The 16758-nt window shown below is 48.0% G+C and overlaps 1 protein-coding gene across 7 annotated transcripts in view; it reads left to right on the forward strand.

The window, feature by feature from the left end:
- Positions 1 to 16758, forward strand: part of faf (ubiquitin carboxyl-terminal hydrolase-like faf) — a 758782-nt gene that overhangs the window by 287654 nt on the left and 454370 nt on the right. For all 7 annotated transcript variants that reach the window (XM_065437146.1, XM_065437151.1, XM_070532615.1 and 4 more), the window contains 3 exons: positions 6571 to 6633; positions 13466 to 13912; positions 15716 to 16683. In XM_065437146.1, coding sequence (XP_065293218.1) covers positions 6571 to 6633; positions 13466 to 13912; positions 15716 to 16683 — 1478 coding nt within the window. The remainder of the gene's footprint in view (positions 1 to 6570; positions 6634 to 13465; positions 13913 to 15715; positions 16684 to 16758) is intronic.

A 16758-nucleotide genomic window follows, 5' to 3' on the forward strand; every position in this document is an offset into this window, starting at 1 on the left:
TGCAAACTTCGGGGATCCGGGCTACCTTCCCTGGCGCGTGTGGGGCTTGAAGTCATACCCCGCACCTCCACCAGATATGTAACCAACAGTTACGACGGCCGTTTCTATAAAAACTAGTTTATTCTGGGCGAACCTGTGCCCATCAACAAAAACGTCCCTTGAGCTTCGCTTCTTCTAACGTCGTTCTCTTCTTTGTCGCCTCCTGTCGCGTGCCAGTCCGATTCTCGCGCACGAGCCGCCGGTCTGTCAGCACCGGCCCAGCGTTGCCTTGCGGTGCTTTTCTTGACGCTTGCGGTGTGGCGGCTCTTTTAAACGCAGTTGGGATGTGGCGGTCGTCATATGTTCTCGCAATGCTGGCGGCAATATGTGTATACATTCATTACTGTGTAGCCATGTTTTATTGGTTTTCTCGTTTTATGTTCATAGATTATTAGCCGTTTGTAAATTAGCTTTGTTGCATTGTCGGATTGTGCACTGTTGTTAGATAATAATTATACTCCTATTCAATTACTGTAATATTTGTACTTTCATGTGTATTTCAATATAAAATTATTCTTGCTCATTTCTGTGTAATCTTCAACTACCTATGTTTCATTAATTACTTCTAATATTGATTGTATTTCCATGCTCTTCTTACCTTCATTGCGAATCCTATATTCTATATTTTTATACATGTTATAACAGGAGGTCCCCCTGAGAGTTATTACTTTGGGACCCCCTTCTGTATTACAGTTCCTTTGTAATTGTAATAATGTTTAATAATAATAATAATAAAATTGATTGATTGATTGATTGATTGATTGATTGATTGATTGATTGGTTGACTGATCAAATGCATGTCATTAAACAGGTAATCAAGAAATCTACGGAGTACAATCAGCCTCTCTTTATGGCTTTCATAGATTACGAAAAGGCATTTGATTCAGTAGAGATACCAGCAATCACAGAGGCATTGTGTAATCAAAGCAGTAAAGACCGCTTACGTAAATACCTTGGAAACTGTCTACACAGATTCTGCAGCTACCTTAATTCTGAACAGGAAAAGTGGGAAGATACCTATAAAGAAAGGGGTCAGACTAGGAGACACCATCTCTCTAATGCTATGCTTCACTAGGCTTCAGTGTGCGCTTGAAAGAAATACTCAAGCTAATAAACTAGGAAGGCTTAGTAGTAAGGATCGACGGCGAATATCTCAGCAACCTTCGATTTGCCGATGGCATTGTTCTATTCAACCACACTGCAGACGAGTTGCAACAAATGATAGAGGACCTTAACAGAGAGAGTGTAAGAGTGGGGTTGAAGATTAGTATGTAGAAGACAAAGATAATGATGAGTAGCTGAGCAAGAGAACAAGAATTCAGGATCGCCAGTCAGCCTCTAGAGTTGGTGAAGGAGTATGTTTACCTAGGTCAATTATTCACAAGAAGCTCTGATCATGGGAAGAAAATTCATTAAAGACTAAAAAGCAGTTGGATCGCATACGGCAGACATTGTCGGCTCCTGACTGGGAGCTTACCCTTATCATTGAAAAGGAAAGTGTAAAATCAGTGCATTTTACCGGTGCTGACACATTTGGCAGAGACTTGGAGACTGAAAAAGAATCTTGAGAACAAGTTAAGTACAGCACAAATAGCTATGGAACGAAGAATGCTGGTCATAACCTTGAGAGACAGAAAGAGAGTGGTTTGTATCGGAAAGCAAACGGGAATAGCTGATATTCTAATTGACATTAAGAGAAAAAAAAATGGTGCTGGGCAGGTCAGGTAATGTGCAGGTTAGATAGCCGTTTACCATTAGGACTACAGAATGGGTACCAAGAGAAGGGAAGCGCAGTAGAGTAAGGCAGAAGACTAAGTGGTGCAATGAAATTAGGAAATTGGCGGTTGCTTGTTGGAATCCGTTGGCGCAGGACAGGGGTAATTGAAGATCACAAGGATAGGCCTTCGTCCTGCAGTGGACATTATAAAATGGACTTATGTTGATGATGATGATATAGCAAAAAAGTGTGCGTTAGATTCGATAAAATACGGTAATCAACCTCTCTATATGGCTTTCATAATTATGAAAAGACGTTAGATTCAGTAGGGATACCAGCAATCATACAGACATTACGTAATCAAAAAGTGCAGGAGGCATATGTGAATATCTTGGGAAATATCTACAATGATTCCACGGCTACCTTGGTTTTCCACAAGAAAAGTAGAAAGTTACCTATTAAGAGAGAGGTCAGTCAAGGAGACGCAACCTTTCCAATGCTATTCACTTATTCACTATTCACTTTCTTAGAAGGATTATTCAACCTATTAGACTGGGAAGGCTTAGGAGCGAGGATCCATATTGCAAATCCCAATAACTTTCGATTTCCATATAAGAAATTCTTCGCGGAAGTTCGCGCGGAACTCTTCTACTGTGCGGCATCGGTGTCCGGTCAGTCGGAACCATCGAGCCGCCTGGTTGGTCAGCGAAACCGGGATCACGCGCGCGACTAGTTCGGCGTCTGAAAGCCCGGTTGCCTGCTGGTAATACAGTAGACGGTCGAGGTACTCACTCGCACTCGTGCGATCGTGGTACCCACTGTAGGTAGGCATGTCTACCTTAATCCGTGGTCGCTCGCTCTGCGACGAGGCCTGCATTGTGCTTTGCAGGGCGCCGGCTAAGCTCTGCATGATTTGCAACGCATTTTGCAGCATTGCCTCGCTAGACGGCAAACTCTCGCCCAAAGGGCCGGATGCCTCCACCGTCGGGGTTGAGTTATCTAGTGGCATGTGTGCCTCTGTGTCCGCGTCGCGTTCGGCGAGGGGCCCGACGGGGTACGCCTCGTATTGGGGTTACCCTCTGCCCACGTGGCATTCGCGCTAGCCTGAGTGTTCCGCGTGAAACACTCAAATCCAAAGCTGCTGGTTTGTTCAGCAGCTGCCGCCGCGTCAGCAATAGGCTGCTCACTTTGCGTCGCTACATTTGACAACATGAACAAATCTGAGAGGTCAGACAAGCCAGCCGCCATTGTTCGCTGAAACGTGGGTAGTCCTAGCGCCAACACACACCAGAAGACTCGCCGTGTTGCCGAATTCGATCCACGTTGGTAGCGCCAAATGTGGGGGTTCCACTCTGCGTGCGGCTAGGGCTGAAGGCGAGCTCCGGATCTAGCCCCACGCAGTCGCTTCGTGGTACTCCCAACCCGTAGCGCGGGAATCGCGGCTACGCCGGGTTCGGACAAATAAGGCAATCAGCGGTGTCAACGGTAACAACGTTTATTGCTACTAGCAATATCGAACACTCGCAGAGGGATGTCCTCTCTGTAATAGTAATAAATAGGCTGGCCTCGTTGCCCGGGATAGTCAGGCAACGTGGTCACTCACGGGTTGCAGCAGGTACTCCAGTCCGGCAGGTTAGGGGTCCGGCCTCAGAGAGAGAGCGTCTCCCTCGGTCGCGCTGTTTTGTACCTTTTTACCTAGGCGAGAGGAATGTCCTCCACGCCCGTCAGCTACCTGCCCGTGAGTCGCGGAGGAAGGGCGCGCGCGCGTCGCGAGAGCGAGGGAGAATCGGGAGAGGGCATAGTGCGCCTCTCCCCTGTCTATGCCGGCTCTCGACGAGACGGCGCGGGGGAAGATGGGCGCGTGCGCTCCCCACACACTATCATTGAAAAGAAAAGTGTACAATCATTGCTTTCTACCAGTGCTAAAATATGGGGCAGAAACTTGGTGGTTAATTAAGAAGCTCGAGAACAAGTTAAGGACTGCTCGAAGTGTGATGGAAAGAAAAATGCTAAGTGGAACGTTAAGAGACAGGAAGAGAGAGGTGTGGATCAGTGAGCAAACAGGGAAAGCCGATATTCTAGTTGACATTAAGAGAAAAAAAGAAATGGAGCTGGGCAGGTCATGTGATGTGTAGGGCTGTGGACCATCAGAGTTACAGAATAGGGGCCGAGGGAAAGGAAGTGCAGTCGAGGACAGCAGAAAATTAGGTAGGATGATGAAATTATGAAATGTGCAGGTGCAAGTTGGAATCAGCTAGCACAAGACAGGGGAAATTGGAGGTGGCTGGGAGAGTCCTCCTTCCTGCAGTAGACCTAAACATAGGCTAATGATGATGATAATATAGGCAAAATGAATGAGGGGGACTAAGGGGCTTGAATTTTTGTTCGTCACTAGCACATGATGGCAACAGATTCTGAAAACAGTGAAACAATACAGGAAACTAGCTGTTCTTTTTATTGACATGTATAAATAACTATAGAAATATGTATGGTGCACTTGATAGCAGTAAGCTTATGTCAGTAGCATGGTGGGCATCCAACCCCTGGTACCGAATTTTCACCATAGGGTGTCACGATAGAGTGTTTTTTGTCACCTTCTGTGCAAATTTCAAATTATAATTTCTACTTGAACCACAAACAGCAGCATGTTTGATTATGTAGCTATAAATTGTGATCATTTCTACAGACGTCTTGCAACATGTTCTGGTTGGTCCGTTGAAGGGGAAAATGTTGATTGTTGGACACTGCTAAAGGTGCCGCATTCGCACAGTGCATAGAGTGCATCACTGTGATCTCCTTGCTTACTCTCTGGGAAAGTGAGGGCCCCTCCTTGTTTGTACGCTGTATGGCAGCCCAAACACGCTGCAGAGGAGAGGCGGTGCCCCCCCCCCCCCCCCATGCTGTGTTCAGCTCCAGACAAGCTGCCACGCATGTGCCGCGCCGCCAGTGCGCGGAAAGGAAAAAAAGTGATGCCTGTTCAGAAAAGCATGCCACCTGCTTCATTCCTCTTAGGACGGGGGTTTGTTTATAAATTGCCCTTATTGTGCGAAAACTGCTACGTGGGCCAGACAGGTAGATGTTTAATGACAGATTGAGGGGAACACCATGCACAGGTCCAGGCTTTGACAGTGTCAGGCCCCTGCAGAAGATGCCTTTGCATGCCGTTAATTGACAACACGCACATTCCATGGAAATTCTAAGTGTAAAAGTGCAGATTAATTAATACATGAAGGGTTTTGTATATCAAATGATACTGATAAGTGCATCGGCATTCCTTCTATCACTTTGGTGAAAAAAAGTTCAATTATCTTGACAAGCTGTTTGGGGCTTTGCAGAATTGATAGTGGCATTAGGCAAGTTGCACTGCTTCTGAGTCTTCTTTGTTGGCATGTACCAGGATGTGCCTTTTCTGTAACTATGTGACTTGCTGTCATTCTTTTCAAAGTTTATACCAGGGTGTTCAAACATGTTTTTCATTCTGGTTTCAGTTTTTTTCCACTAAAAAAATTCACGCAGAAACTCCTCTGTCTAAGTATACATAAGCATTGTGCCGCTTGCTCATCTCCGTGCAGCCCAGTGTCATGACCAATGTTATGAAACTTCATCCGACCTGTGTAGATAGCGCTGCCGTTATAGCTCTTTAGCGCCTTATCCATCTGTGTCGAACCATTATGAACTGCGATCAAATGTGCTCCGGAGGCAGTTGCGTGTATTGCACAGCGGTGTGGTCTGTATCTGAAAGCCACCTGTGATACAGGCAGAGAGTGCCGACTGCCGATAGCTCTGCATACTGTTTTCGCCGCTTCCCGTTGAAGAGAGATGCGTGGGCCGATATATTGAAAGGAATCTGCTAACAGGGCAGGGTGCCACTTGTGCTGAGAGCTTCATGAGCGATCGTCTGACAAGACGTACAGATGGACATTTTTCTTGTTGGGTAAGCATAGAAATGCTTACACATTGAAAAGTTCTGTTCGAGTTCTGCTCCGTAATAAAAAAAAAATGATCCAAACAGTTCATGACGGCTTTGGTTCACATGCAAAAATTTTCTAAGCAAAGTAACGGTAAGAATTTTGAGATAATGCTCAGTACCTTGAGCATTATCACTGAGCATGATCTTGGAAGCAGTACGTCATCGAGCGCACACTCCGAAATGCGAGGCCACAGTTCCGATAAAACAAACATAAACGAATGATAAAACTTCAGTTACAAAGCGTTCTATTTGTAGAAAACGAAATGATAAGCTCATTAGTGCGCAAGTTCTGGGTTTCACTACGACGCCGATCTGCTGGTACATCTAACGGCAGCTTAGATTAGCGGAACACTCGACTGGCTATTGCTTGCACTATCCCTGCTTGAGACAAGTGCTTATGCAGACTCCTGAGATGTGTCCTAATGCTGGCGTTGCCTGACGTTGGTTGTTTCGGATTGCTGACTTTTCCCTTGAAATGAAAATAGATAAGAATATTACGGTTTTACTCCAAAACAATATAAGAAATAGCATTTCTGTTACATTTCCGTTCTGGTCAAAAATATGTTTCTTTTTGGCATTTTCGTTATTGTTTCCTTTTGACACACTGGTTAATACAGTTGAAGACCAGTGCTCTACTTTTTCTGTTGTCCTTTTGTCTCTGCAGCTCTTTTAACTTTTCTTACGCACTGGAACATGTCTTTTTCTAAATTCTTACTAGCCCAAGTCAATGGCTTAAGTACTACATCAGCTTTTGAATCCAGTCATTTCTGAATTTTGAAGGACTGCCATTATCTGCTGTTATCCATACTAAGTTGGATCACAAAATGCCTGCTGCTCACTGCAGGAATGGATCAAGGAGAACCGGGTACTGCAGATTGTTTTGCGAGACAGCCTTCATCAGCCACAGGTAAGCACAGCATGTGCCATAAAGCCTGCTACTTTTTGAGGGGGCCCACCACTGAGCCACCAGTGCCTCCACAGAGATTGTGTCACGTGTCCATCAAGGGCAGCCACATTGTTGCCCCTTGTTCCCTGTGCACTGCAGGAAAGCTCCACACAGGTGGAACAACTACCTGGAGCTGCATTGCAGTGCATGGGACTGTTCACAGTTTTCACTGTGTATGCCTAGGGGGTCCACAGAGCTTACTCGTGAACATAATATGGGTGCACCACTTGCTACATGTGGCGTCACTTGAGCACAGCTTGCTGCGTTTGTCGATCGATGGGGGGACACAATGAGGACTGCGCCATCAGGTTGCAGCCTTCGGTGCAGGATGGCTCGCGGCACTGCTGTCTTGCGGTAATGCCAATAATGAGCGTACGCACCTGAGCTGCCCACTGCTTATTCGTGGATGCTTTCATTGTTTTGCCTTCTTTCATTACCTCGAATCAGAGGGGTTGGACAGTAGGAGCTGTTAAGTTGGCTACAAACGGTTCGCCCAGCAGGCATGCCTGTGAAGAGATGTAAAAATCAAGAATTGCCTAGTTGTAAGTTAAACAGGCTACGTGTAAAAACAAGACCAGCAGCACATCTTTTGAAATCATTCACAACATCCTTTATCATGTTACTGACATTTTAACTTCCTGTACTGTTACAGTACAGCCAAACCTCAATAAAAAAGATAGGATATAATGATGTAAATAGAAATTGTCTCACTGCTATTACAGTGTAACGCACATATGCATATAATGAATATTGAATATAATAAAGCTATATTTCTGTCACATGCCACTTCATTATTACAAGGTTCAGCTGTTTCAGGCAATTGGGGTTCTCTGCACAACGGGCGGCAAAGGAAACGCTGCCTGCCACTCTGGTTTATCTCTTTCAGTGTGCAACTCTGTAATTAGAATTGTCGAGGTAGTCAGTTTCCGAATACTGTATTCTTTTTTTTTCTTTGTTTAGTGATTCCTAGTTGTTTCGTTGTCACATGGGGAAATAGTGAAAAGAACTAATCTGAACTGGAACGTAGGAAAATTGTGCTTTTGTAGTGGCCATGTCTAGTGCAATGGTGGTCATGGCCTCATATCGTGTGATGTGTACAGTGTGCCTCTGTATAGTGTTTCTCTTTGTGCATAATAATAATAACAACCCGAGTGTAGACGAGCTCTTGTGCGTGTGTTTCCTTTAGTTGCGTTATAGTGCCCAGAATGTACTGGCTAGTGTGCCGTGCACGTGCTCTTTTCAATGGACGAGCATGTCGCCACCTGCAATGAATGACCACGATGGCCGGCAGAGGTCGCTTTCATACGGGTGGGTGCCGACTGCGCGTGTCGTCTGCTTCGCACGTCACTTTCGCAGCGGTTGCGTCAGTTTCTATGTTTGCATTTTCAGTGTTATTAGAGTGTTGCGTGTTTGTTCTTGGTGTTGTCAAAGAGTGAGTGCGTGGCTGCTGTGTTCGTGGGCCTGTCATTACGAGAACTATGCGGGGGCGGTGAAAAAATGCTGAAGCTATAGATACAGTGCAAGGAGAGGACCTGCTTTGTGCCGTTGTGTAGTACCGGTTACCGCTCGAACAAAGGGCTTGTATCCTTGCTCACTCCGCCATCTGATACGAAGCAGTAGCAGAATGAGCAAGGCTGATCAGGAGAATGGACAGAAGGCAGGAGAATGGACAAAAGGCCGGCACCAAGTGCTGTGGTTTGAGAAAAAACATTTTGAAAACAGCTTAGTCGAGCGTGCGTTCTCTATCACAGTGAGCGGCCTTGTCCACGAAATTCCCCACGATAAACGACGCCTGAAACCCTACACTATACCCACGATTTTTCTTGAGTATCCTAAGTATGCATCTTACTTTTCGTGAGTACCAGGGAAAAAAAGAAAAAGGGAGCAGTAGTGCTTTGGTCTACTATACTGCAGGTTGTGTTGCACGAAAGATCACTGCCCAAAATTCTTGACCACAGTGTGCACGCTTCCTTTACGTAAGTAAAGCTGAAGCTAGTGCCGACGCTGCTTCATTATTGCACTACCAGGCCTTGTCGACCGCTGTGAAGGCTGTGGAAGATGCTTTTACTGTGTTCTTTAGCAGAAACAAGTTGCATGTAGCGAGTCTAGCTGATTTTTCAGGTCAGCTGCAGACACTGTCCTTTCCACAACTAGGGTGCCCAGAGCATGAAAAACCAGCTTTGACAGCATTTGTAAAGTTCTATGTTTTCTTGAGGTTTCGGTTTTTTGTTAAAGGCATCAACAAAGAGGGAAGCGCAAAAGCAACGGCAGAATTAAACTGTGTCACTGCCACTAGATCTATCTACTTCATGTATGTATGCATTATCTCATCTGGTGCGGTCTTATGCCTATGTTTGACTGTTGTTACGCTTGAATAAAATGTTTGTTACGCTTAAATAAAAGATCTGTTTCCTATATTTGTTCACGTATATCAGACAAAAATAAATCTGCACGTGTTTACCAGGTATAAAAAATGTATAGCACAGTGGAACCCCGTTCATAAGTTTTTCACCGGACCGGGAAAAAAGACCATAACAGCCGGGAAAACGCAACAGTGAGGAAAGCTCCGAAAATGAATGAAAAAAAGGGCAGCTTCAACTATAGACAATTTATTTCCACAGAGTGCGCTCAGGGCTTAAAAAAGTGTAGAATGGTGGCTTGCCGTTTCTTTCGCTCGCTAGAAATCGCCACACGTTTCTCAATAGCCTGGAAGGCCGCATTGCTGTCAGCGTTGCTGTGAGGTGCGACGTACCTGCGGAGGAGGTCCAGAGCCCCGACGGCTTCTCCAAAGCTAGGATTTGGCCACTCCCCGGCATCATGCGGTTCGTGCTCCTCGTTGTCACCGTGCCACGGCAATGGCAACGGACGAAGGAATATCCGCTGGAAATATTGCTCTCTTTGGCGTAATCATGCTAACCTGCTAACGATTGTTCAGTATTGCTGCGGAGCGCGCGCGTCCGAGCAGCCCGGTTGCACGCAGCGCGGCGTGGGAGAAATGCAAACAAGAGAGGAGAGCTGGCCCGATAGGCGAAGCAACGCCACGAGCAACGCCAACTTCCGGTTTCACTTTTGCTTCACAAAGAGTGACGTGAGGGCCTCTCCCGAGTTTCCTTCCTCCGTGAGTCGTCCCGTCCAACAACCATCCGGTGACATCACAGTGATGATAGACAGAGCATTTTTCACGAACGGCCACTTAGTGGCGGCCTCTCGAACTGGTGTGCGGCTTCTTGCAGCCAGTTCCATAGCCAAGCCCAGCCAAAACTCGTCAAAAGCCAAAATGGCGGTTGGAGCGCGTTGCCTACTTTAGCCCAGGCGGGTTCAGGGTGCTAAGTTGCAACGTATCATGCGGGAACGTTTTCACAGCTACTACGTAACAGCGGGGTTCCTTATACATTGGATGCTATGGAAGCTATGCCGGGACCGGATGAAAACGACGTAGCAGCCGGGAAAACGCAGCATTGAGGAACGTAACAGCGGGGTTCTACTGTACAAGGAACACCAGTTCATTTTCAAGGCAATTTTTTTTAAACTTATTATCCTACCCTTGGGGCCCAATGGGCATTATGAGGAGATGGGTACATGGTTTACAAACAATCAAAAACATTCAAACCTACGAGGACAACAATAAGATTATAGGCAGAAATAGCAGCAAATAAAATAAAGAGAACAGCGAAATTCAAGTCATTTCGAAAGATGATTGGTTACAGCGCTCTTGAATGGTTATGCATTAAAGGGATACGGACACAAAAATTGGTGGGTGGTTTTCTGCGTCAGAACAAAAGTTGAACTGTTAAAAATGACAAATACAACAAGCTGCTTAAAAAAAAAGAACGAGAAACACCTTCCTTTTGCGATTTTCTGTTGCGCCTTGCCTCCAAGCGGCCGCCGGGAGAAGCTGAAACTTGACGTCATGATACCCCCGCGTGCCCGCGCGCGCGCGGCCAAGGTCAGCCACAGCCGGCGCAGTCTTTCCGGAGTGTCAGTGCCTTGCAGTGTTTGTTTATCGCCGTCGGCTATGTTCGCACGTGGTCTGTCTGAAACATTATCCCCGTCAGCGCTCCATGCAGGTGGTGCATCTTACAAGCGTGTTCGCACGGTAGTCGATCGGTATTGAAGCATTCATCGTGACGGAAGAAAATGCCCAGACATTACTGCACCCACGGCTTTTATAACAGCATTATCGGTCGTGACACGCCGTCGCGCACATTTCCCAGAGACAAGAAGGTGCGTGAACTTTGCATACGTGCCTGTCAGCCACCACACCCAGCATGGAGACTTCTAAAAAATGGCTTCATTTGCGCGGACCACTTCATCGACGATGCTTATGCGACCAGTCCGGCTGTGCTCAAAAGCCTTGGCATGCCGCTCAAAAGGCTCCTGTTGAGGCAATACAATTAAAAGAGCGGGTGCTTAGTGATGCATTCGTAACTGTTAGCTGTGTTCGCCAACTTTTGTTGTTCTGGCAACAGACCCTCTCTCTTTTTGTATGCATGTAGCAGCAGCGGTGACAGCAGGAGTGCCTGATGAAAGAAGGGAAATTACCCTTTCATTGGCTGTGCAAGAACAGATATTCTCGGCTTGTGACAGAAATTGTTTACCGTGCGGATGCATGTGTTTATCACAAAACAATATAGTCATGTTGTGTACACTCTCGCTGCGTCTAATATTGAACGACAGCATACGAGCGCTCTTTTAATTGATCAAATATACAAAACACAGCCAGTGAATGAACGCCGGACAACAGCATACATGTGTAGTAATCTAAAATGCGCAGCACATTTATCTACATTGCCGTTTCACACGTTGCTTTTCAACCTCAAGCAAAAAATTACGGATTTCCATAGGTCTCTGCATAATCATGCGTCGGGTTTCATGACTTGGTTGTTCGCGCAGCATTTCCCTATGAAATGTCACAGCAAAAGACTTTCCTTTGGCTATGGCTGTAGAATCGATGTAGCTAAGTGATCTGGTCAACGGGTCCCTAGCGCAGCCGCCCATTTCAATGAGTTCAACCAGTAAATGGCTTCTAATGGCGTGAATGTGAATGTAGCAGTAAACACAGGGCTATGAAACGGCTGGAAAATTCTACACATGCCGTGCCTCGTCGCGTAAAAACGAAGTGTGCAGCGATCGAAAGCCGACAGCGTAGGTAAGCACAAAGCGACGAGCTATGCAACCTACGATTCAACCGTAATAGCTCCCTTTCTGCCTCAACGCGGGTCACGAAACTAGGCATTTTGCATCCTACATAACATAACTTTACAAACTGCTGCTGCAGCACTTCAAGTTTACTAGAAAAAGCAATTACCATGTTGCTGGCCCGGACTGCCTGACCGGCACGTTCAAGGCCGCCTGCTCTTCTTCGCCGCTTGACGCGGAAGGCTCGCAACCGTAAGCGGTTATATTTCTTGTCAAGTTGGAACGGTCCTCGTCTGCAGACGTGTACTCATCACTGGTAGAGACACCAGAACCCAAATCCATGCTCGCGATTGCGGCGGCGGCGCGCCTCGAATGACCGTGGTCGGCCGGCTGGCTATCCGACGGGGGTTTCGTGACGTCACGCCTTCCGACTCGCTTGGGCCGGGCGGCGTTGCGCGCGCTCACAAAAACGCCAAAAATAAGGCCATCCGTTGAAAAATGAGCGAAGTGACTACTTGTTTTCGGTGTACTGGCACACCGAGGACTCATTTTCTGTATTATCGTAAAATGTCCAGATTTTGTGTCCGTATCCCTTTAATAGAACAGTAACGCTACCCTTAGAATTCTCTTACTTTATTAGAATGAAAAATGTAACCTAAAACTTACCCTTAAAATAATTACACTTCCATCATCGCTAGAATCGAAAAATCAAGCGTCCCTAGCTATCGCTGAAGAGACACGAAGGCAACCGGCTTGTAAAGCCGACTGTAATTCACCTTAATGCACCCTAATCATCCTTCATCCACACTAATCCTCCTTAATACACCTTAATCCCCTAATTCAACCTAATCCACCTTAATCCAATCACTATAATCAATAATATAAATTTGGTAATCATTAAGCATCTCTTACACACGCCTGGACATGCTTTGGTTCGTTTCTGGCTTTCCTTGGTGATATGTTCTGTACCTCGCAACACGACCTTGGAACATGGAGATCTAAGGCATTTGCCTTAAAAATTACATTTTCTCTTCACCAGCATAGAAACACATCAGGTTCCCCGCTCGAAGCCAAGCTGAGCTTGCACACGCTTTTCACGCAAGCGACAAGCTCTAGGGAAGTCTGTTGTGATCAAAACAAACGCTAATCAGTAATTGCCTGCCCATATTTGAACTGTGCTGCTGCTACGGTTTAATAAAAACAAAAAGCGCAACAGCCCGCTTGCTGATGCTATGGAAAGACGGCAGGCTAGGAAAACCAGATGGTGCCGCGGCACCCACCTGCACCACAGCGCTCCTGGTGGCAGCCGCCAGCATTCCTTGCACCTGGTGCCACCCGGGAGGCCGCGGACGGGCACACTAGCCGGTAGCCATTCCAGGCACTGTAGTTCTGTGTCACATCATCACAGCACTCTCATTTCCAGTGCTTTTCTGTTACTTTCTTCGCTGGCATAGCACTATTGAGAATGCCTAACAACAATTTTCCAATGAGTAAACTTTGCATTTTCTCCTAAAGAAGCCCATTGTTTCTTAAACAATAAAAGAAAAGTGTGTGTGAGACCACAATTTCTTCCGTGTAGTCCAGAATGATTGGCTGGCTCAGTGCAGCCAGCGTAGTCAGCTACTCATTGGTCTGGTCTCCTCTGGCTCTGCAGTATGTGGAGAAGCTGGAAAAGATAGTGCGCTTTGTGATCAAGGAGAAGGCCCTGACTCTGGCTGACCTGGACGACCTGTGGGCGGCACAGCACGGCAAGCACGAGGCCATTGTGCAGAACGTGCACGACCTGCTTGCCAAGCTGGCCTGGGACTTCTCGCCCGAGCAGCTGGACCATTTGTTTGGCCGCTTCCAGGCTAGCTGGGCCAGCGCCGCCAAGCGCCAGCGGGAAAAGCTGCTCGAGCTTATCCGCCGGCTGGCCGAAGACGACAAGGAGGGCCTCATGGCTCACAAGGTGCTCCAGCTGCTGTGGAACCTGGCACACAGCCGCGAGGTGCCTACGGACACCATGGAGCTCGCCCTGAGCTTCCACGTCAAGATCCTCGACTACAGCTGCTCCCAGGACCGGGATGCCCAAAAGACCCTCTGGCTTGACCGATGTGTCCAGGTGTGAATGACTGCTCTCCATTCTTCATATCTAAAGCTAGCACTTTGTTCATCCAGTGACTCTTGTGCATTCAGAGCAGCTGATGTCATAAATACAAACCACTCCTTGCAATGTATGTTTTAGCTTGCGTATGTCAAGTGCTTAGGTGACACGAAGCAAAAGTTATGACACTTTGTTATCACAACTTTAGGGCCCACACAAAATTTTTGATTCTGGGAAGTTACCGCATGAAAACACGGGACCTGAAGAAAGGGACAACACGAAGCGGTTCAAGTTAACCACTTCGTGGTGTCCCTTTCTTCAAGTCCCTTGTTTTCGGGCTATGACTTCCCAAAATCTTGAATAACCAGCTGGCCTACACCCACACACTGCTATCCTGCATGAAAGCCCATTAACTAGACTCTGTAGAAACTGACAAAAAGTTCAAGCGAAGCAAAGTTTTGAGAGAAGTGAGAAGCCAGCTAGCCGCACGTAGAGCGGGGCCTTTCCAAAATGGCATCGGCAGCTCTTAGATTGGTGTCTACGGGCAATGGCGTTGTTGGCATTGTGCCGAGGCAGCATGCTTGGCACTATGTCAAGATCTTAATGCAACATTTCAAGCCAGTCATCCAACTACATCCAAAATGGTGACGCTGCAGCTCTCTGCATCATAATGAAATCAGCACAATTCCACTTGAAAAACAGAAACTCAACTGCAGAAAAGCACAAATTGTCATGTTAAAAACTGCAAAATGCCCCAAGTGATGTGGCATTTATGCCTTTGTGTTGTGCAAGCATGAAGTGAGCATCTTTAGCATCTCGCTCAAATGCCGTGGGCTCGCATGCAGGACTGGTCATGCCTGCTCAGAAGCACTCTTGCTCAAGGTCTTAAAGGGGCCCTGAACCACTTTTTATCGAAGTGGAGAAATACATTTGAAGTGAAGATGGGCTATTTCAGAATCACTTTGCCGTAAAAAGTACTTCAATGCGTTGAGCAGAAGCGGAGTTATCAGCAATCAAACACTGCCTCAGCTGTGCTCCCCTTCCTCCTCCAATGCCTTGCACTGCAAAGGCTACGGCGGAGACGTCACCGTAGCGCACAGTTTAAATTTCCGATTTGGTGCCTACGCCGCACGAAACGTAAGCGAAGCGCGGCTGTCCTCAAAAAGCCGCAATGAGCTTAGCCACTGGATCGTGGCGGCATTTCGCGGCGGCCGCAGTGTAGCCGAGTGCAGCAATCAATAGCAGCCGCATATTGGAGTGCGCTTTATGACGATATAAAGCACACAGAAAAGAGCGAGGATCATGGGTTTTTTGAAACGAGATCGTTTGAGAAAAAGGTGTCTTCGCGCTCCGCTTGCGAGCTCCACGGACCGCGTACGACAGCAGAACTTGGCTGAGATGTTCACAACAGCGTATTCTACCCGTGGAATATGTTATTTCACCAAGCCGAAGGGGTGGTTCAGGGCCCCTTTAAATGACTGCTGCTGCTGTACAAGGCCACAGGAGCCGAGCCTTGTGTGTGTGCAAGCGAGGTTCGACAGACAGACTGGGGGATGCCTTGCCTTGCTAGTGAGCTCTGGTGCGAGTGCAATTGACACCTTTGCCGTGGTAATTTGCACAAAAGATTTCGCAATATCTGGAGGCCAGCTAAAAATTTTTTTCAGCATAAGGGGCGAGAACACCAGTTGATACCTTTGTGGGAAAAAAAGATGCCAACTAAACCTGTACTTTGAGATGTCAGAGTTGAGTTGACCAAGGTTTGTTGTACACCGTGAGACGAATAAAAAAATTGCTCAAGTTGACACGAGCTGTGTGCTGCAGGAGCTGCGGCAAGACCCACAGTGGGCGCTGCCGGCGCTGCGGCACATGCAGGAGGTGGCCGGCCTATACTCGGAGGCCCCACTGGGGCCCGCTCGTGGCGGCAGCGGGGGCGGGCCGGCGCCTGGGGGCCAGGCCCTCTACCGGCATGAGGTGATCAACCGGCTGCAGCAACAGCACTCGCTCGTGGTGCTGGTGGCCGACGGGCTGTCGGCTTACATGGCGCACGCGCGCCAGCTGCTGGCCGAGCGGCCCGACCCGGCGCAGGTGTACGGGGACAGCCGCTACAGCCACCTGCAGCAGGTGCAGGAGCGGCTCAGGTTCCTACGCTTCCTGCTCAAGGACGGTCAGCTGTGGCTCTGCGCGGCGCAGGCCAAGCAGATCTGGCACTGCCTCGCCGAGAATGCTGTGTACCCGACCGACCGGGAGGCCTGCTTTAAGTGGTTCTCCAAGCTGATGGGCGAGGAACCCGACCTGGACCCCGAGATCAACCAGGACTTCTTTGAGCAGAACGTACTGCAGCTGGACCCCGCGCTGCTTACAGAAAGCGGGTTGCGCTGCTTCGAGCGCTTCTTCCGTGCCGTCAACTGCCGCCAGGGGCGGCTGCTGCTGCGCCGGCGGACCCACCTGCTCGAGGACCCCGAGCTGATGGGCGCCGACTACCTGTGGCGTGTGGTGCTGCATGCACAAGATTCCGTGGCCGACCGGGCCATTGAGCTGCTGCGTGAAACATACACCAACCTGGGGCCCCGGTTACAGGGCTCGCGCACCGATATTCACGAAGACATGGTGCAATCGTGCATGGACCGACTCAAGGCGGCCTACGACACGGTGTGTGCCCTCGGTGCGGGGGAAGGGGCTGCCCGCGAGAGTGCCACCCGCATGGTGCGCGTGCTGCGAGTGCTCTCCGAGTATGTGGCCCAGTGTGACGGGGACTTCCCCCACGACCGAGCTATCCTACCCATGGCCAGGTAAGTGACAATCGTCAATTATGCTACAAAATGTTTTCGTGACTTCAGCAAATGCTCATAATTATGTACCTAGGA

This window comes from Dermacentor albipictus, chromosome 1 (genome assembly GCF_038994185.2).
Source record: "Dermacentor albipictus isolate Rhodes 1998 colony chromosome 1, USDA_Dalb.pri_finalv2, whole genome shotgun sequence".
NCBI lineage: Eukaryota > Metazoa > Arthropoda > Arachnida > Ixodida > Ixodidae > Dermacentor > Dermacentor albipictus.